We start from the raw sequence: 20,409 nt of genomic DNA, 5'->3' as shown, positions 1-20,409 counted from the left end.
CCGCCTCCTCAACGAGACCACAAAAGCCCCACAAATAAGGACTTTATCACTCTCACCCCCCCCTGATTACTTACTGTGGCTGTTAAAGGGACTCTTCTTCAATCTCCAATTTTCCTGGGCATCGGTATCAAAGTTGGAAATTCTAGTATTGTGACACCCCTACTTCAGACTAGGGTCGAGTACTGAACGCAGTACTTTTAAGGGTACCGTCGGTACTGCCGAGTACCGATTCACGTAAAATCAATTGGTACCAAATTTCTGTACCTGCTGAGAGCACATCTGTGTGTAAAATGTTCTAAATAAATAACAATGTTCTACATAAATAACAATGTTGATATTTACAAGTTTGGACTTATTTCTTTTTTTACAACTGAAATGACATGTTACATGTTATTCCGGAGAGAATAAAGTACAGAAAAAAAGGTACCGTTGGGTGCCGGTAACGAAATCCAGATGACCGAAACTAGGGCTGTGCCGATTCACTTATCTCCCGATTCGATACTATCACGATACTTTGGTGCCGATTCGATATATATTGCGATTCACGATTATTGCGATTCTACGATTATTGCGATTCGATATTACGATTTATTGCGATTTTTGTTTATTTTTTTCTTTTATTTTTTCAGTTTGTTTGCTTTTTTACACTAGATTAGAACATGGGAAAAGTTGAATCATACACTAGAGACTGTATATTATATATCATGAGTAGGGCTGGGCGATATAGTTAAAAACAGGGGCGGACTGGGATCATAATTCAGGCCGGGCATTAGATACCAAGCAGGCCAGGCCGATATGGGCCAACGCGCGTGAAATTTGGGCCGTTTGAAGCCAGATTTGGGTCCAATTTTACAATGAGATGCACCCACTTTAACCCTGAAGTGTAATTATTACTTCAGACTAACTAATAAAGTAATAAAACCACTAGTAAACCAGTAGGCGGCGCCTGGCCTGCTGTTCAGTGAGTGGCCTGACTGCAAGCACCCAAATTTTTTTTTTTTTTTTTTTTTTTTTTTTTTTTTTTTTTTTTTTTTAATTTGCGATTATCGATTCTGGAATAAAAGATCGATCCAAAAAATCGTGACATTAAAAATCGCGATACTTAGGTGAATCGATTTTTCCCCCCACCCCTAACCGAAACCTACATTGCCCTACTTCAGAGTCCAAACAAAGGTCTCACTAAGTGTCTCCTGTCTCTGTAGGTGCTACCTGTTGGATGGGATCTCGAAAGGAGCCTGGCTGAACCGCTCCAGCATCATATTCGCGGGGAACGACAAGTGGTCTGTGGACCCGCGCGTGTCCATCGTGTCCAGCGTGGGCGACAAACACGAGTACAGCCTGCAGATACAGAAGGTGGACGTCACGGACGACGGCCAGTACACCTGCTCCATCCAGAGCGAGCGCAACCCCCGGCCCAAGCTGCTCAACCTCATCGTCAAAGGTGTGTGTTGCCCTCGCTGTTCTGTGTGCTGCTGTGTAGACCAGAGCGTCTCTTTTATCCCTGTGTATATATATATATATATGTATATATATATATATATATATATATATATATATATATACATGAACTAGCATTACAGCAATATTCCACTCTGTTTTAACACGGAGGTTATTTGGCACTTGACCGCCATTAAAACCAGAATAATAACTACTCACTGAGATTGGATGGAGGTGGGTGAGTTTCTCTCTCTCTCTCTCTCTCTCTCTCTCCCTCTCTCTCTCTCACACACACACGCACGCACACGCACACACACACACACACACACACACACACACACACACACACACACACACACACACACACACACACACACACACGCATTCACGCCACACCACACGCACGCACGCACGCACGGACGCACACACACACACACACACACACACACACACACACACAATAGTCTGAAAACTGCCATTTAACACGTTTGTGAAGGGATTCAACAACAGATCTCAACAGATCTTAACAGAACCCTGGTGCCCAGGGGGGTGTAACCCTGGTGCCCAGGGGGGTGTAACCCTGGTGCCCAGGGGGGTGTAACCCTGGTGCCCAGGGGGGTGTAACCCTGGTGCCCAGGGGGGTGTAACCCTGGTGCCCAGGGGGGTGTAACCCTGGTGCCCAGGGGGGTGTAACCCTGGTGCCCAGGGGGGTTGTAACCCTGGTGCCCAGGGGGGTGTAACCCTGGTGCACTGGGGGGTGTAACCCTGGTGCCCAGGGGGGTGTAACCCTGGTGCCCAGGGGGGTGTAACCCTGGTGCCCAGGGGGGTGTAACCCTGGTGCACTGGATAAATTCCTACACATGCCTTCCCTCCATCATGGCCACCTAATCATCCCTTGTTACTTAATTGGCGCATTAATTCCTCATCTCTCCACCGTGATGCTGATGTGTGGTGAGTGTTCTGGAGCAAACTGGCTGTGGTGCATCACCCAGGTGGGTGTGGTGGATGAGTTGAGTCCCCCCCCCCACTATGTGAAGCCATATGGTATCTAGGAAAAGTGCTCTATAAATGCAATCAATTAATATCTCGCTTTAAGACAGCAAAGCTCTTTTGTCATTTTACATTTTTATTGGGCTTACACAAAAACTCGTATTAAAACAAACAAACAAACAAATCTCTCCTAACTGATATCCATCCACTATGTTCTATCTTTTCTATCAATAAAAATGCCATTTGGCAAAATAATGTTCTAAACCTTTGAACCAGCAGTCAATTTAAAAATCGCTGCAGCAGGATCTGTTGTTCAACGTGTGAGCCGTTTATATTCTGCTTTTCATGGTGGTCAAGTAGTTGTTGGTCTTGGACATTTGGGATTTGGACAGATATTCAGACTCATGTTGATGCTGTTTCTGCTTGCCTCTTGTATCCACGCTCTTTGTATTCTATAATTGTTTTCAACATCTTATTTGTTACTTATTACATGGATCATGTACCCAACAATGCTTAACATAATTAACATCTGGGATCTGACAATATTCTCACATTGTTGGGGGAAAGAAGCTAGGTGTTTCCAACACCATCTGTGCTGCAAAATGTGAATGACTTCTGGGTAGGAACAAGTCTGTGTGACATTTTGTTTGGTCTTAACATTGTAGTATCTTGTCTCAACATATTGTTTTCCTCTGCTGAGGTGAACTCATATTGTTGTAGGGTACATTAACATCAAGTAAACAGCAGTTTCCTGCTGAGGTGAACTCATATTGTTGTAGGGTACATTAACATCAAGTAAACAGCAGTTTCCTGCTGAGGTGAACTCATATTGTTGTAGGGTACATTAACATCAAGTAAACAGCAGTTTCCTGCTGAGGTGAACTCATATTGTTGTAGGGTACATTAACATCAAGTAAACAGCAGTTTCCTGCTGAGGTGAACTCATATTGTTGTAGGGTACATTAACATCAAGTAAACAGCAGTTTCCTGCTGAGGTGAACTCATATTGTTGTAGGGTACATTAACATCAAGTAAACAGCAGTTTCCTGCTGAGGTGAACTCATATTGTTGTAGGTACATTAACATCAAGTAAACAGCAGTTTCCTGCTGAGGTGAACTCATATTGTTGTAGGGTACATTAACATCAATTATAAAACGGCTCTCTCAAATCAAGCAATCTGATTGGTTCACAGCCATTGTATAAATCCAATAACCGAGTCCAATAACCCATGGCCATGGCCATGGGCCATGGGCCATGGGCCCATGGCCATGGGTTATTGGACTCGGTTATTGGTTGCCATGGCAACTCTCTTACTAAAAGCCTTTGGTTTAAAAAAAAACAAATGGCGGAGACAGCTGTCAGATCCTTGTGAATCGATCTTCGCTTATAACTTTACTAATACTTCGCAGAAAATGATGTTTTGTACAAGAATAGATGCGGGCTAATGTCTTCTTTGCAAAAGAAAGGCTGTTAACCCCGCATTTAACTCCGCATTTAACCCCGTAACGTTAGTTGGTGTCAGCTTTGCAGAGAGCATTCAGCTTCTCAACAAGCGCTGAGAATGCAGCGCTGCGGCTCGAGCTGCCTGTCGGGGTTTCCAGAAAAATCTCAGCTACTCAGAAAGCGCCAGGATTGGCCAATGTCAACTTCAGTCTCCAGAACGATCCAATCAAATCACCCGCATGTTCTTGCGGTCCCGCCTTACAGTAGTGTTTCAACTGACTCTATCAGAATGACATGCCAGTCGGAGTCGGACTTATAGTATTATTATTATTATTATATTATCATACTTGGAAACCGTTTTATAAAAGCAATATAGCACTCGAGCAGCGTGTGTTGTGGAATATATCCTGCTGATAAACTGTTATCCCACTCGGCCTGTGGCCTCGTGGGATAACAGTTTATCAGCAGGATATATTCACCACAACACACTTGCTCTCGTGATATATTGCTTAAGTAAACAGCAGTTTCCTGCTGAGGTGAACTCATATTGTTGTAGGGTACATTAACATCAAGTAAACAGCAGTTTCCTGCTGAGGTGAACTCATATTGTTGTAGGGTACATTAACATCAAGTAAACAGCAGTTTCCTGCTGAGGTGAACTCATATTGTTGTAGGGTACATTAACATCAAGTAAACAGCAGTTTCCTGCTGAGGTTAACTCATATTGTTGTAGGGTACATTAACATCAAGTAAACAGCAGTTTCCTGCTGAGGTTAACTCATATTGTTGTAGGGTACATTAACATCAAGTAAACAGCAGTTTCCTGCTGAGGTGAACTCATATTGTTGTAGGGTACATTAACATCAAGTAAACAGCAGTTTCCTGCTGAGGTTAACTCATATTGTTGTAGGGTACATTAACATCAAGTAAACAGGAGTTTCCTGCTGAGGTGAACTCATATTGTTGTAGGGTACATTAACATCAAGTAAACAGCAGTTTCCTGCTGAGGTTAACTCATATTGTTGTAGGGTACATTAACATCAAGTAAACAGCAGTTTCCTGCTGAGGTGAACTCATATTGTTGTAGGGTACATTAACATCAAGTAAACATGAGTTTCCTGCTGAGGTGAACTCATATTGTTGTAGGGTACATTAACATCAAGTAAACAGCAGTTTCCTGCTGAGGTGAACTCATATTGTTGTAGGGTACATTAACATCAAGTAAACAGCAGTTTCCTGCTGAGGTGAACTCATATTGTTGTAGGGTACATTAACATCAAGTAAACAGCAGTTTCCTGCTGAGGTGAACTCATATTGTTGTAGGGTACATTAACATCAAGTAAACATGAGTTTCCTGCTGAGGTGAACTCATATTGTTGTAGGGTACATTAACATCAAGTAAACAGCAGTTTCCTGCTGAGGTGAACTCATATTGTTGTAGGGTACATTAACATCAAGTAAACAGCAGTTTCCTGCTGAGGTGAACTCATATTGTTGTAGGGTACATTAACATCAAGTAAACAGCAGTTTCCTGCTGAGGTGAACTCATATTGTTGTAGGGTACATTAACATCAAGTAAACAGCAGTTTCCTGCTGAGGTGAACTCATATTGTTGTAGGGTACATTAACATCAAGTAAACATGAGTTTCCTGCTGAGGTGAACTCATATTGTTGTAGGGTACATTAACATCAAGTAAACAGCAGTTTCCTGCTGAGGTGAACTCATATTGTTGTAGGGTACATTAACATCAAGTAAACAGCAGTTTCCTGCTGAGGTGAACTCATATTGTTGTAGGGTACATTAACATCAAGTAAACAGCAGTTTCCTGCTGAGGTGAACTCATATTGTTGTAGGGTACATTAACATCAAGTAAACAGCAGTTTCCTGCTGAGGTGAACTCATATTGTTGTAGGGTACATTAACATCAAGTAAACAGCAGTTTCCTGCTGAGGTGAACTCATATTGTTGTAGGGTACATTAACATCAAGTAAACAGCAGTTTCCTGCTGAGGTGAACTCATATTGTTGTAGGGTACATTAACATCAAGTAAACAGCAGTTTCCTGCTGAGGTGAACTCATATTGTTGTAGGGTACATTAACATCAAGTAAACAGCAGTTTCCTGCTGAGGTGAACTCATATTGTTGTAGGGTACATTAACATCAAGTAAACAGCAGTTTCCTGCTGAGGTGAACTCATATTGTTGTAGGGTACATTAACATCAAGTAAACAGCAGTTTCCTGCTGAGGTGAACTCATATTGTTGTAGGTTACGTTAACATCAAGTAAACAGCAGTTTCCTGCTGAGGTGAACTCATATTGTTGTAGGGTACATTAACATCAAGTAAACATGAGTTTCCTGCTGAGGTGAACTCATATTGTTGTAGGTTACATTAACATCAAGTAAACAGGAGTTTCCTGCTGAGGTGAACTCATATTGTTGTAGGGTACATTAACATCAAGTAAACAGCAGTTTCCTGCTGAGGTGAACTCATATTGTTGTAGGTTACGTTAACATCAAGTAAACAGCAGTTTCCTGCTGAGGTGAACTCATATTGTTGTAGGGTACATTAACATCAAGTAAACAGCAGTTTCCTGCTGAGGTGAACTCATATTGTTGTAGGGTACGTTAACATCAAGTAAACAGCAGTTTCCTGCTGAGGTGAACTCATATTGTTGTAGGGTACATTAACATCAAGTAAACAGGAGTTTCCTGCTGAGGTGAACTCATATTGTTGTAGGGTACATTAACATCAAGTAAACAGCAGTTTCCTGCTGAGGTGAACTCATATTGTTGTAGGGTACATTAACATCAAGTAAACAGCAGTTTCCTGCTGAGGTGAACTCATATTGTACGTTAACATGAAGTAAACACGCTTGAAGGTAGAATAACTGCTGTGTAGCGTTAATAACGGCAGGTAACAATAAAAGAAACTGTGATTCTTAAAAGTCTGAGCTGAATTCTGTCTAGCTTGACTCAATATTATTGACATAAATGCCACTGCAGTGATTCACAGGATATAAAAGTTGAAACTGGATTTCAAGCTTTAAGAAATAAAAATGCCACTGGGATCTATAAAGAAGTGCAAATTGCGCTCCATTTCTGACCATATCCATCAAGGTCAATAGATTTGGTCTTATGAGAAACATGGTTGCTTGTCTGGTGCACGGAGAGCTAATTGATGACAGGACTTCAAGCACCAGAGTCATTGTTAGTTGTTGGGTTAATAGGGTGGTGTGTTGTTAGTTGTTGGGTTAATAGGGTGGTGTGTTGTTAGTTGTTGGGTTAATAGAGTGGTATGTTGTTAGTTGTTGGGTTAATAGGGTGGTGTGTTGTTAGTTGTTGGGTTAATAGAGTGGTATGTTGTTAGTTGTTGGGTTAATAGGGTGGTGTGTTGTTAGTTGTTGGGTTAATAGGGTGGTGTGTTGTTAGTTGTTGGGTTAATAGGGTGGTGTGTTGTTAGTTGTTGGGTTAATAGGGTGGTGTGTTGTTAGTTGTTGGGTTAATAGAGTGGTATGTTGTTAGTTGTTGGGTTAATAGGGTGGTGTGTTGTTAGTTGTTGGGTTAATAGGGTGGTGTGTTGTTAGTTGTTGGGTTAATAGGGTGGTGTGTTGTTAGTTGTTGGGTTAATAGGGTGGTGTGTTGTTAGTTGTTGGGTTAATAGAGTGGTATGTTGTTAGTTGTTGGGTTAATAGGGTGGTGTGTTGTTAGTTGTTGGGTTAATAGGGTGGTGTGTTGTTAGTTGTTGGGTTAATAGGGTGGTGTGTTGTTAGTTGTTGGGTTAATAGGGTGGTGTGTTGTTAGTTGTTGGGTTAATAGAGTGGTATGTTGTTAGTTGTTGGGTTAATAGGGTGGTGTGTTGTTAGTTGTTGGGTTAATAGGGTGGTGTGTTGTTAGTTGTTGGGTTAATAGGGTGGTGTGTTGTTAGTTGTTGGGTTAATAGGGTGGTGTGTTGTTAGTTGTTGGGTTAATAGGGTGGTGTGTTGTTAGTTGTTGGGTTAATAGGGTGGTGTGTTGTTAGTTGTTGGGTTAATAGGGTGATGTGTTGTTAGTTGGTGGGTTAATAGGGTGATGTGTTGTTAGTTGTTGGGTTAATAGGGTGGTGTGTTGTTAGTTGTTGGGTTAATAGGGTGGTGTGTTGTTAGTTGTTGGGTTAATAGGGTGGTGTGTTGTTAGTTGTTGGGTTAATAGAGTGGTATGTTGTTAGTTGTTGGGTTAATAGGGTGGTGTGTTGTTAGTTGTTGGGTTAATAGGGTGGTGTGTTGTTAGTTGTTGGGTTAATAGGGTGGTGTGTTGTTAGTTGTTGGGTTAATAGGGTGGTGTGTTGTTAGTTGTTGGGTTAATAGAGTGGTATGTTGTTAGTTGTTGGGTTAATAGGGTGGTGTGTTGTTAGTTGTTGGGTTAATAGGGTGGTGTGTTGTTAGGTGTTGGGTTAATAGGGTGGTGTGTTGTTAGTTGTTGGGTTAATAGGGTGGTGTGTTGTTAGTTGTTGGGTTAATAGGGTGGTGTGTTGTTAGTTGTTGGGTTAATAGGGTGGTGTGTTGTTAGTTGTTGGGTTAATAGGGTGATGTGTTGTTAGTTGGTGGGTTAATAGGGTGATGTGTTGTTAGTTGTTGGGTTAATAGGGTGGTGTGTTGTTAGTTGTTGGGTTAATAGGGTGGTGTGTTGTTAGTTGTTGGGTTAATAGGGTGATGTGTTGTTAGTTGTTGGGTTAATAGGGTGATGTGTTGTTAGTTGTTGGGTTAATAGGGTGGTGTGTTGTTAGTTGTTGGGTTAATAGGGTGGTGTGTTGTTAGTTGTTGGGTTAATAGGGTGATGTGTTGTTAGTTGTTTGGTTAATAGGGTGGTGTGTTGTTAGTTGTTGGGTTAATAGGGTGGTGTGTTGTTAGTTGTTGGGTTAATAGGGTGGTGTGTTGTTAGTTGGTGGGTTAATAGGGTGGTGTGTTGTTAGTTGTTGGGTTAATAGGGTGGTGTGTTGTTAGTTGTTGGGTTAATAGAGTGGTGTGTTGTTAGTTGGTGGGTTAATAGGGTGGTGTGTTGTTAGTTGTTGGGTTAATAGGGTGGTGTGTTGTTAGTTGTTGGGTTAATAGGGTGGTGTGTTGTTAGTTGTTGGGTTAATAGGGTGGTGTGTTGTTAGTTGTTTGGTTAATAGGGTGATGTGTTGTTAGTTGTTGGGTTAATAGGGTGGTGTGTTGTTAGTTGTTGGGTTAATAGGGTGGTGTGTTGTTAGTTGTTGGGTTAATAGGGTGGTGTGTTGTTAGTTGTTGGGTTAATAGGGTGGTGTGTTGTTAGTTGTTGGGTTAATAGGGTGGTGTGTTGTTAGTTGTTTGGTTAATAGGGTGATGTGTTGTTAGTTGTTGGGTTAATAGGGTGATGTGTTGTTAGTTGTTGGGTTAATAGAGTGGTGTGTTGTTAGTTGGTGGGTTAATAGGGTGGTGTGTTGTTAGTTGTTGGGTTAATAGAGTGGTGTGTTGTTAGTTGGTGGGTTAATAGGGTGGTGTGTTGTTAGTTGTTGGGTTAATAGGGTGGTGTGTTGTTAGTTGTTGGGTTAATAGGGTGGTGTGTTGTTAGTTGTTGGGTTAATAGGGTGGTGTGTTGTTAGTTGTTTGGTTAATAGGGTGATGTGTTGTTAGTTGTTGGGTTAATAGGGTGGTGTGTTGTTAGTTGTTGGGTTAATAGGGTGGTGTGTTGTTAGTTGTTGGGTTAATAGGGTGGTGTGTTGTTAGTTGTTGGGTTAATAGGGTGGTGTGTTGTTAGTTGTTGGGTTAATAGGGTGGTGTGTTGTTAGTTGTTGGGTTAATAGGGTGGTGTGTTGTTAGTTGTTTGGTTAATAGGGTGGTGTGTTGTTAGTTGGTGGGTTAATAGGGTGGTGTGTTGTTAGTTGTTGGGTTAATAGGGTGGTGTGTTGTTAGTTGGTGGGTTAATAGGGTGGTGTGTTGTTAGTTGTTGGGTTAATAGGGTGGTGTGTTGTTAGTTGTTGGGTTAATAGGGTGGTGTGTTGTTAGTTGTTGGGTTAATAGGGTGGTGTGTTGTTAGTTGGTGGGTTAATAGAGTGGTGTGTTGTTAGTTGTTTGGTTAATAGAGTGGTGTGTTGTTAGTTGTTGGGTTAATAGGGTGATGTGTTGTTAGTTGGTGGGTTAATAGGGTGGTGTGTTGTTAGTTGGTGGGTTAATAGGGTGGTGTGTTGTTAGTTGGTGGGTTAATAGGGTGGTGTGTTGTTAGTTGGTGGGTTAATAGGGTGGTGTGTTGTTAGTTGGTGGGTTAATAGGGTGGTGTGTTGTTAGTTGGTGGGTTAATAGGGTGATGTGTTGTTAGTTGGTGGGTTAATAGGGTGGTGTGTTGTTAGTTGGTGGGTTAATAGGGTGGTGTGTTGTTAGTTGGTGGGTTAATAGGGTGATGTGTTGTTAGTTGTTGGGTTAATAGGGTGATGTGTTGTTAGTTGGTGGGTTAATAGGGTGATGTGTTGTTAGTTGGTGGGTTAATAGGGTGGTGTGTCTGAGATTGTAGGGTTAATAGGGTGGTGTGTTGTTAGTTGAGGGTTAATAGGGTGGTGTGTTGTTAGTTGTTGGGTTAATAGGGTGGTGTGTTGTTAGTTGGTGGGTTAATAGAGTGGTGTGTTGTTAGTTGGTGGGTTAATAGAGTGGTGTGTTGTTAGTTGTTGGGTTAATAGGGTGATGTGTTGTTAGTTGTTGGGTTAATAGGGTGATGTGTTGTTAGTTGTTGGGTTAATAGGGTGGTGTGTTGTTAGTTGTTGGGTTAATAGGGTGGTGTGTTGTTAGTTGTTGGGTTAATAGGGTGATGTGTTGTTAGTTGTTGGGTTAATAGGGTGGTGTGTTGTTAGTTGTTGGGTTAATAGGGTGGTGTGTTGTTAGTTGTTGGGTTAATAGGGTGGTGTGTTGTTAGTTGTTGGGTTAATAGGGTGATGTGTTGTTAGTTGTTGGGTTAATAGGGTGATGTGTTGTTAGTTGTTGGGTTAATAGGGTGGTGTGTTGTTAGTTGTTGGGTTAATAGGGTGGTGTGTTGTTAGTTGTTGGGTTAATAGGGTGATGTGTTGTTAGTTGTTTGGTTAATAGGGTGGTGTGTTGTTAGTTGTTGGGTTAATAGGGTGGTGTGTTGTTAGTTGTTGGGTTAATAGGGTGGTGTGTTGTTAGTTGGTGGGTTAATAGGGTGGTGTGTTGTTAGTTGTTGGGTTAATAGGGTGGTGTGTTGTTAGTTGTTTGGTTAATAGAGTGGTGTGTTGTTAGTTGGTGGGTTAATAGGGTGGTGTGTTGTTAGTTGTTGGGTTAATAGGGTGGTGTGTTGTTAGTTGTTGGGTTAATAGGGTGGTGTGTTGTTAGTTGTTGGGTTAATAGGGTGGTGTGTTGTTAGTTGTTTGGTTAATAGGGTGATGTGTTGTTAGTTGTTGGGTTAATAGGGTGGTGTGTTGTTAGTTGTTGGGTTAATAGGGTGGTGTGTTGTTAGTTGTTGGGTTAATAGGGTGGTGTGTTGTTAGTTGTTGGGTTAATAGGGTGGTGTGTTGTTAGTTGTTGGGTTAATAGGGTGGTGTGTTGTTAGTTGTTTGGTTAATAGGGTGATGTGTTGTTAGTTGTTGGGTTAATAGGGTGATGTGTTGTTAGTTGTTGGGTTAATAGAGTGGTGTGTTGTTAGTTGGTGGGTTAATAGGGTGGTGTGTTGTTAGTTGTTGGGTTAATAGAGTGGTGTGTTGTTAGTTGGTGGGTTAATAGGGTGGTGTGTTGTTAGTTGTTGGGTTAATAGGGTGGTGTGTTGTTAGTTGTTGGGTTAATAGGGTGGTGTGTTGTTAGTTGTTGGGTTAATAGGGTGGTGTGTTGTTAGTTGTTTGGTTAATAGGGTGATGTGTTGTTAGTTGTTGGGTTAATAGGGTGGTGTGTTGTTAGTTGTTGGGTTAATAGGGTGGTGTGTTGTTAGTTGTTGGGTTAATAGGGTGGTGTGTTGTTAGTTGTTGGGTTAATAGGGTGGTGTGTTGTTAGTTGTTGGGTTAATAGGGTGGTGTGTTGTTAGTTGTTGGGTTAATAGGGTGGTGTGTTGTTAGTTGTTTGGTTAATAGGGTGGTGTGTTGTTAGTTGGTGGGTTAATAGGGTGGTGTGTTGTTAGTTGTTGGGTTAATAGGGTGGTGTGTTGTTAGTTGGTGGGTTAATAGGGTGGTGTGTTGTTAGTTGTTGGGTTAATAGGGTGGTGTGTTGTTAGTTGTTGGGTTAATAGGGTGGTGTGTTGTTAGTTGTTGGGTTAATAGGGTGGTGTGTTGTTAGTTGGTGGGTTAATAGAGTGGTGTGTTGTTAGTTGTTTGGTTAATAGAGTGGTGTGTTGTTAGTTGTTGGGTTAATAGGGTGATGTGTTGTTAGTTGGTGGGTTAATAGGGTGGTGTGTTGTTAGTTGGTGGGTTAATAGGGTGGTGTGTTGTTAGTTGGTGGGTTAATAGGGTGGTGTGTTGTTAGTTGGTGGGTTAATAGGGTGGTGTGTTGTTAGTTGGTGGGTTAATAGGGTGGTGTGTTGTTAGTTGGTGGGTTAATAGGGTGATGTGTTGTTAGTTGGTGGGTTAATAGGGTGGTGTGTTGTTAGTTGGTGGGTTAATAGGGTGGTGTGTTGTTAGTTGGTGGGTTAATAGGGTGATGTGTTGTTAGTTGTTGGGTTAATAGGGTGATGTGTTGTTAGTTGGTGGGTTAATAGGGTGATGTGTTGTTAGTTGGTGGGTTAATAGGGTGGTGTGTCTGAGATTGTAGGGTTAATAGGGTGGTGTGTTGTTAGTTGAGGGTTAATAGGGTGGTGTGTTGTTAGTTGTTGGGTTAATAGGGTGGTGTGTTGTTAGTTGGTGGGTTAATAGAGTGGTGTGTTGTTAGTTGGTGGGTTAATAGAGTGGTGTGTTGTTAGTTGGTGGGTTAATAGGGTGGTGTGTCTGAGATTGTAGGGTTAATAGGGTGATGTGTTGTTAGTTGGTGGGTTAATAGAGTGGTGTGTCTGAGATTGTAGGGTTAATAGGGTGGTGTGTTGTTAGTTGTTGGGTTAATAGGGTGGTGTGTTGTTAGTTGTTGGGTTAATAGGGTGGTGTGTTGTTAGTTGGTGGGTTAATAGAGTGGTGTGTTGTTAGTTGGTGGGTTAATAGAGTGGTGTGTTGTTAGTTGGTGGGTTAATAGGGTGGTGTGTCTGAGATTGTAGGGTTAATAGGGTGATGTGTTGTTAGTTGGTGGGTTAATAGGGTGGTGTGTTGTTAGTTGGTGGGTTAATAGGGTGGTGTGTTGTTAGTTGGTGGGTTAATAGGGTGGTGTGTTGTTAGTTGGTGGGTTAATAGGGTGGTGTGTTGTTAGTTGTTGGGTTAATAGGGTGGTGTGTTGTTAGTTGGTGGGTTAATAGGGTGATGTGTTGTTAGTTGGTGGGTTAATAGGGTGATGTGTTGTTAGTTGTTGGGTTAATAGGGTGGTGTGTTGTTAGTTGTTTGGTTAATAGGGTGATGTGTTGTTAGTTGTTGGGTTAATAGGGTGATGTGTTGTTAGTTGTTGGGTTAATAGGGTGATGTGTTGTTAGTTGTTGGGTTAATAGAGTGATGTGTTGTTAGTTGTTGGGTTAATAGGGTGGTGTGTTGTTAGTTGTTGGGTTAATAGAGTGGTGTGTTGTTAGTTGTTGGGTTAATAGAGTGATGTGTTGTTAGTTGTTGGGTTAATAGGGTGGTGTGTTGTTAGTTGTTGGGTTAATAGAGTGGTGTGTTGTTAGTTGGTGGGTTAATAGGGTGGTGTGTTGTTAGTTGTTGGGTTAATAGAGTGGTGTGTTGTTAGTTGGTGGGTTAATAGAGTGGTGTGTTGTTAGTTGTTGGGTTAATAGAGTGATGTGTTGTTAGTTGTTGGGTTAATAGGGTGGTGTGTTGTTAGTTGTTGGGTTAATAGAGTGGTGTGTTGTTAGTTGGTGGGTTAATAGGGTGGTGTGTTGTTACTTGTTGGGTTAATAGGGTGATGTGTTGTTAGTTGGTGGGTTAATAGAGTGATGTGTCTGAGATTGTAGGGTGATGTGCAAATGCTTCAGACAATAACAGCAAAACGAGAAAACGACCCCATTGAAAATCCATCTTCCAAATGCCACATTGTATTCCTTTAACAGGCTTATGCAAAGATTTACAGCATTTATGGTCCACTTGTCTCTGAATTGTGCTCAGGCAGGAATAGCAATGAGGATGCAATGCTATCAATCAGGTTGTCAAAACAACATACAGTGGGCTGTATTGTGTTTTAGCTGTTTCTTTCACAACATAGTGTGAAGGTGCACAGTCACTGTCTGTTTCAGCACCGTCCACACTGCTCGCCCCCAGTCCCTCCCTGACCTACTTAATGAGCCTGCAAGCCAGGAGCAGCTGCATAATGAGTGCACACACATCAAACACACCAGTTCACCATGATTTAGGCTTTATATAACCCTCATTTATATAACCCTCATCAACATACAAGCACTACCGACTGGGGTCCCTGGGGACCCTACGAATAAAGAAACAACCATCATGGCAACATGTGAACTTATTTCTTCCCTAAATATTATTAGCTATGCAATTGATGTTGTCTGAAAAAAGAAAAAAAAAATCTGGAAAGTTACAGTTAATTAAATCCCGCCAACGGAGTTGGCCTGGACCCATGGCAAACATGAACTCAATAAATAGTTCCATCTATTAAAAATGCATAGGCGGAATAGGGTGCTTTTGACTGGGCTCCCCCAGGACCTCAATACATTGGTATTTTAAAAAGCACTAATTAAAACAGTCAACAGAAACAGTGATATTATGAAGTCATTAGTAACATATTGGTTGACAAAGTCATGAAAAATGGGATTGATGAAGCACCTGTGAGATAGGACAGAAAGCATAGCTCTGGGGTCTGCTGGTAAGCCAGTGGGAAGGCTGAGGGGGAGAAGGAACACGCTGTAAGGAAAGTTGAGCTAGAGGAGGTGGCTTGTGGGAAGTGTTTGACACTCTCCTTGTAGAAATGCGAGTGTACTTTTGAGTTAGCTTGAGAGGTAGCGTAGCGTAGCTGTCTGTCGATCACGCTTATTGCCACAGGACTTGTGAAGTGGAGCCTGGAATGAATCATCCCAGTGAGGCGAGTGTAACTGCAGATTTACACCCACAGCATGCATGACACCTCTGCCATTATCCTGTAGGAGTTATGTGTTATGTGAAAGCCTGTCTCAGGATCACTTCCCACCACTAATGATGATACAATTCAACAGGACTCAAACACTCAATTCCCTTTCATTTAATTTCCAATGCTCACTGTCATTGGAAAAATAGATGCAACATAAGCGGATATCTATGCAAAAACCAAGAACCAAACATTGTGACAAATAATGATGATCAAAAATAGAGTGTAAAATAAACAGGTTACGTGGGTGTGCACTGTGCACAACGTATTGCACAGGAAAACACCATGGAAATACACATGCAGATGCAGATATATTAAATAATCAACTTCCTTAACTGTTGTTGAGTAACCTGGATTTACGTTGTACTTGTGTTTCTAACATAGACTGTTGAAACGTGACCGGTAGGGCTGTCAAAGAATCTTCTATATTCTAATATATATTCGAATATAAAAATGAAAAGAATATTCAAATACGAAAAAATATTATTCAAATTTATTATTAGGTATTTACAGCAAATGCTGGGAATACCAGGCTCCATCTGGGCCCTTCTTGATCTAACTTCCTTCTCTCTCTCTCTAAAAAACTAACCTAAACTTGTACCACTAACCTAAACTTGTACCACTGTTCCTTCAGAAGTTGTAGTTATCACAGACTGTGCTCCATAGTAGATTGCTCTTTTGCTGACAAAAATGTGTTATTGTAAGTCGCTTTGGTAAAAGCGTCTGCCAAATGACGTAATGTAATGTAATGTAATGAATACCTATTGGTTTTGCCCAGATTCTTATTATTTTTTCTTATTCTTCTACGCTGATTGTAACTGGCTCTAGCTCAGTGTCTGATTGGTCAAAAGTTTTCAAATTTGGCACACACATACTGTAGCACACCCTGAAAATAATTTTGCGTCAATTTTGACAGCGCTAGTGACCGGTAATTTTCAGATTTGTCTGGTAAAATACATTCTTTAGCGGCCTCCTGTCTCCCTCTGCTCGGAGGCACTCAGTCCCTCTTGCCCCAGTCCCTCTTGCCCCACACTTGTCAATGGTCACATGGAGTTCCTCCTAACGTTATGTCCCGCCTGTCTATCCATAGATATATAAAGCTTTATATATTGATCTTGTGTCTATCACGTGTCTACGTCACCATATGGAAGTTAGATACTCTGGCGTTTGAGCTGGACTTGAAGCTGTCTGGCACCATGGAAGTGAAGAGATTGTATAACACCGAGCTAACTACATATTTCCCCACATGCATCCAAGACCGGCGTGGAAGCCTTTTAGACCGTCTTGTAATCAAATCAAAACAAATCTGATTTCAACTTCTTAAATGTGAATATGTTCTGGTTTCTCTAATCCTCTCTGACAGTAAACTGAATATCTTTGAGCTTTGGGAAACGCTGATCTACATTTTTCACAATTTCTTGACATTTTATAGACCCAACAGCTATCGATTAGTCAATAAAATAATCAACAGATGAATCCATACTGAAATATTAGTAGCAGCCCTTATGTTCAGGTTTGTTTATTGATTGGCGACTTCATTTCTGTAGGGCTATGTTATTATTCAGAGAGAGATAGAGAGAGACAGCAAGAGAGATGGAGATGTAGAGGTGAGGAAGATGTTAAAGTGCATTCAGCTGTGAGCAGTGTGTCTACGGGACAACAGTAACAGGGATAATGCTTCAGGGGTTGTTGGAGCCTGTTTCCACGGCGATGTCTCCTCCTGGACAGCATCCTCCAGCCTGTTTCCACGGCGATGTCTCCTCCTGGACAGCATCCTCCAGCCTGTTTCCACGGCGATGTCTCCTCCTGGACAGCATCCTCCAGCCTGTTTCCACGGCGATGTCTCCTCCTGGACAGCATCCTCCAGCCTGTTTCCACGGCGATGTCTCCTCCTGGACAGCATCCTCCAGCCTGTTTCCACGGCGATGTCTCCTCCTGGAGAGCAGGAGAGCGGAGAAAACGCGCTGTAGTGGAATGCCACTACGCCGGTCTGAACCAGGTGTGAGGGCCCTGTTTTCCTGTCACGGCAGATTGAGCAAAGGGCTAATTGTGTTGCCCGCAAGTTGATGTGTTCAGATCAGGTTCAGATCAGGTGGCACTGATGTGTTCAGATCAGGTGATGTGTTCAGATCAGGTGATGTGTTCAGATCAGGTGATGTGTTCAGATCAGGTGATGTGTTCAGATCAGGTGATGTGTTCAGATCAGGTGGCACGTTGATGTGTTCAGATCAGGTGGCACGGCGCCATTTTGCTATCAAAGATTATGCTTGTGCCTCCGCCTACTCAGACAACACCTCAGCTCAGCCTCAGACGCAGCCATTCTCTGCTATTTTGGCCATTTTTTGGGTGTACAATACTTGGCTTGCTGGTTTCACTTTGATATCAATTCTTCAACCAGCAGAGACACATTTACATGCACATGAAAACTGTGATTTTATTGCGCTGTTTAAAACAATAATGCGAGTAAAGACAGAGTCTGTTCAGGGTTCGATTAAAGGGTTCATTGTTACCAATATCTGCCGTCCACAACTGCATGAAGTATGAGCGAGGCCTCCTCCTGGCTGTTGATGGAATTGCTTTAGCCATCTGAAGGCAGCAGGACAGGTACAGGATGTTTGCAGCTTATCATTTGAGGGATGTGGTCAGGGCCCGAAATTAGAGCCCGCCACCCGCCAATGGCCGGCATATTTTAGCTTTGGCGAGTGACATAAAAGGGCTGTCCGCCACGTGGCGGGTAACAAAATAGTCATGTAAAATAATTTAAACTGCGGTGTGTTTTGGTCTTACGACAGTCGCCTTTATTGCAGCATGCAAACTCTCCTTGCGCGTCATCTCCGGCCTCATTTTTGGCTTGTTTACGAACGTCACATCCGCTACTCTTCTGTGCTGACTGGCCGTGGCCATCTGCATTCTGCAGCGCATGCTTGCACTGCAGGGAGCTAACGTTACACCGGTCCGCCTGCTATAGCTAAGCTAACGTTAGCTTAATATAACGTTAAATGGGTTACAATGTGGAACCATATCGAGGGAGTAAGCCGGCCGCTAAAAAGAAAACCCACCGCGGCTTTCTCCGACGAAAAGGATGAAGCGGCAGCGAGAGCGGGACCACCTAACAAAAGAAAGTTTCGAGAGGAGTGGAAGTTTGGGGATAGCGGTGTTTCAAGAGACTGGCTACAGTATGATGCTGGGGCTGTAGTGATGAGTTGTTCCGTGTGCCGCAAGTATGTCAAAAAGAAAATAGAAACAACACGTTTGTCATCGGTAGTAAATCAATGAAGCTGGAAGCCGTTCGTGACCATGAACAGAGCCAGTGTCACATTGGCTGCAAAGAGGAGAAGTAGAGAGAGGGTGAGGAGTCTGAGGAGTTATGTTTACAAAACCTTCAAATTTACTTCTGTTCTGTTAAATCCTGCAAAGAGGGTAGAGAGTGAGGAGTCTGATGATGTTTAACATTAGGTTACAATTTAAGCTCAAGATTGACTTGACATATATTGATAAGATTGACTTGACATGTATTCATTAATCAATCATCAATCAATATATTAAAATAATTTGCTTCAAATTTTACTCTGGCCTCTTATTTAAGTGTGTATTCTTCAACGTAATACCTTATCTACTTAAAATGTACTGAAAAAAATGTATATACAGTATATGGATATATGTGACACAAAAATGCGTTTTTTTTTTTGGCCGGTAAGAAATATGCTTGGCGGGTAGATTTTTTCCATCTACCCGCCACTGGGTCAAAAAGTTAATTTCGGGCCCTGGATGTGGTACACAAAGTAGTAGCCCACATTACGCACACCTCTTCTAGTGAGGGCACCTTGATTCAATCTTGCACAACCGGCAGCAGCCAGTCCTGAGAAGTAGGTCCACATAAACGTCTGTGCTTTTGTGCACAGCAGAGCAAAGTGATATAACTCTGTAGCTGATTCCAGGTTCACACCGCCCAGTGCCCACACATCATCAGTGCTCCAGGAGCATCTGGTGACAGAGGGTCAAACTGGAGGCAGTTAGTTCCTATAAAGTTCTGTGTGACTCTGAACTCTACGGCCGTTCACACCAGTCACAAAAAACACTTGGTTTGGTGGAGGTGCTGCAAATGCGTTGTCTCTTTATTTCCAGTAGACTTCCCAAAAGCCCTGCCTGGAGCATGATGGCACATTTTAATTGCAATAGAGAAAAGCCTCTGGCTGCCACACGACGTGGAGAGCAGAATCATGTCTGTAATTGCTTTGGATAAATGTGATAGTGGGCGGGACAGGAAACTATATTTAATCACAATAAGTCAAGTGCTTCTATGAACTTTAACTTGCACAACTGTCTGGTCTGTGTTTGCGCCATAGACCGTATAAATATACGGACGTAGCTATCGTGACGTCACCCATTGGTTTTTGGACTCGCATTTTGAAGCCTGGAGGTTGGCATTTTCACAGTCGCCATCTTGGTTATTTGGAGCCATAGTATTTTCTGTCATCTATTTGATTTGAAATGGGACCATAATTGACTAGATGAACATCATGCTGTATTGAAGAAGACTTGACATTAGCGATTGAGGCCATGAACTCAGTAGGAAAGTGTTGACTAAAACATCAAAACAAGCCATGAATCATCAAGTACGGCCATTTTCTCCTTCACTTCCATGTAGTCTGACTCACTGGACGCCGGCCGCGGGGAGAAGCTCTGCCATTGGCGCCAACCATTTCAGTTGGAGTGTTGGGAAATCCCTTTATGCTCCCTGCATGTCGCTGCACCACTGTGAAACGACGACAATGCTAGCTAGCAAACTAGCAACCTATAGACCTTATTCGCTAACCCCAGACAGCGCCATATTGTTGACATACCGTCCTGCAGCTGACAACTATAGTAATGGCCTTATTGTCGTTTCTGTTCCATTACAAAATAGCGATGGTGATGACAGCAATAAAAAACCCAGAGTTGTTGTTTGTATGCTGCCGTTAATGCCTGTAATAATAAACAAAAGAAAAAACGAGGTGAACAGACTTTGCTGTGAGGAGCTGTCAGAAAGTTTCACCTGTCTCTCCCAACTATCCACACATCTCCTGTGCTGCTGACGTATCCTCAGTCTCGCTCCCTTCACGTCTGAGGACGGTAGAGATAGAAACAAACCACGGGGACTTTATTGCTGTCGTTACTACAGCCGTGTGTAACGCAGGTCACCATCTAGCTAGCTTCCTATAAACGCTGCTCTCACATAGGCTGTCACTTGAGAGCTGCAGCGCTATGTCGAGAACATGGCGCCGGTGGGCGTGCCCGTACGTGAGTGACGTCAATCGAATAAGGTCTATGACACACTGAAAATGTCAAGTTTTTATGAAGATTGTGCAGTAAAGCATTTCCCCCGGCTATACCAGAGTGAGAGTACGAGGAGCCAGACTCTCTTCAA

The 20,409-nt window shown here is 42.4% G+C and overlaps 1 protein-coding gene across 1 annotated transcript in view; it reads left to right on the top strand.

Annotated features, from left to right (window-relative positions):
* Nucleotides 1–380: 380 nt before the first annotated feature.
* negr1 (neuronal growth regulator 1) overlaps nucleotides 381–20,409 on the top strand; it is a gene marked incomplete at both ends in the record, with an annotated part of 310,774 nt that continues 290,745 nt past the window's right edge. The window contains 2 exons of the mRNA XM_083648303.1: nucleotides 381–409; nucleotides 1,203–1,441. Of these exons, the coding sequence (XP_083504429.1) occupies nucleotides 381–409; nucleotides 1,203–1,441 (268 nt within the window). The remainder of the gene's footprint in view (nucleotides 410–1,202; nucleotides 1,442–20,409) is intronic.

The sequence above is a fragment of the Poromitra crassiceps genome (genome assembly GCF_964638095.1).
Source record: "Poromitra crassiceps genome assembly, chromosome: 12".
Lineage (NCBI taxonomy): Eukaryota > Metazoa > Chordata > Actinopteri > Beryciformes > Melamphaidae > Poromitra > Poromitra crassiceps.
Note: the sequence above shows the minus strand (reverse complement) of the source record. Positions and strands in the feature narration are given on the sequence as shown.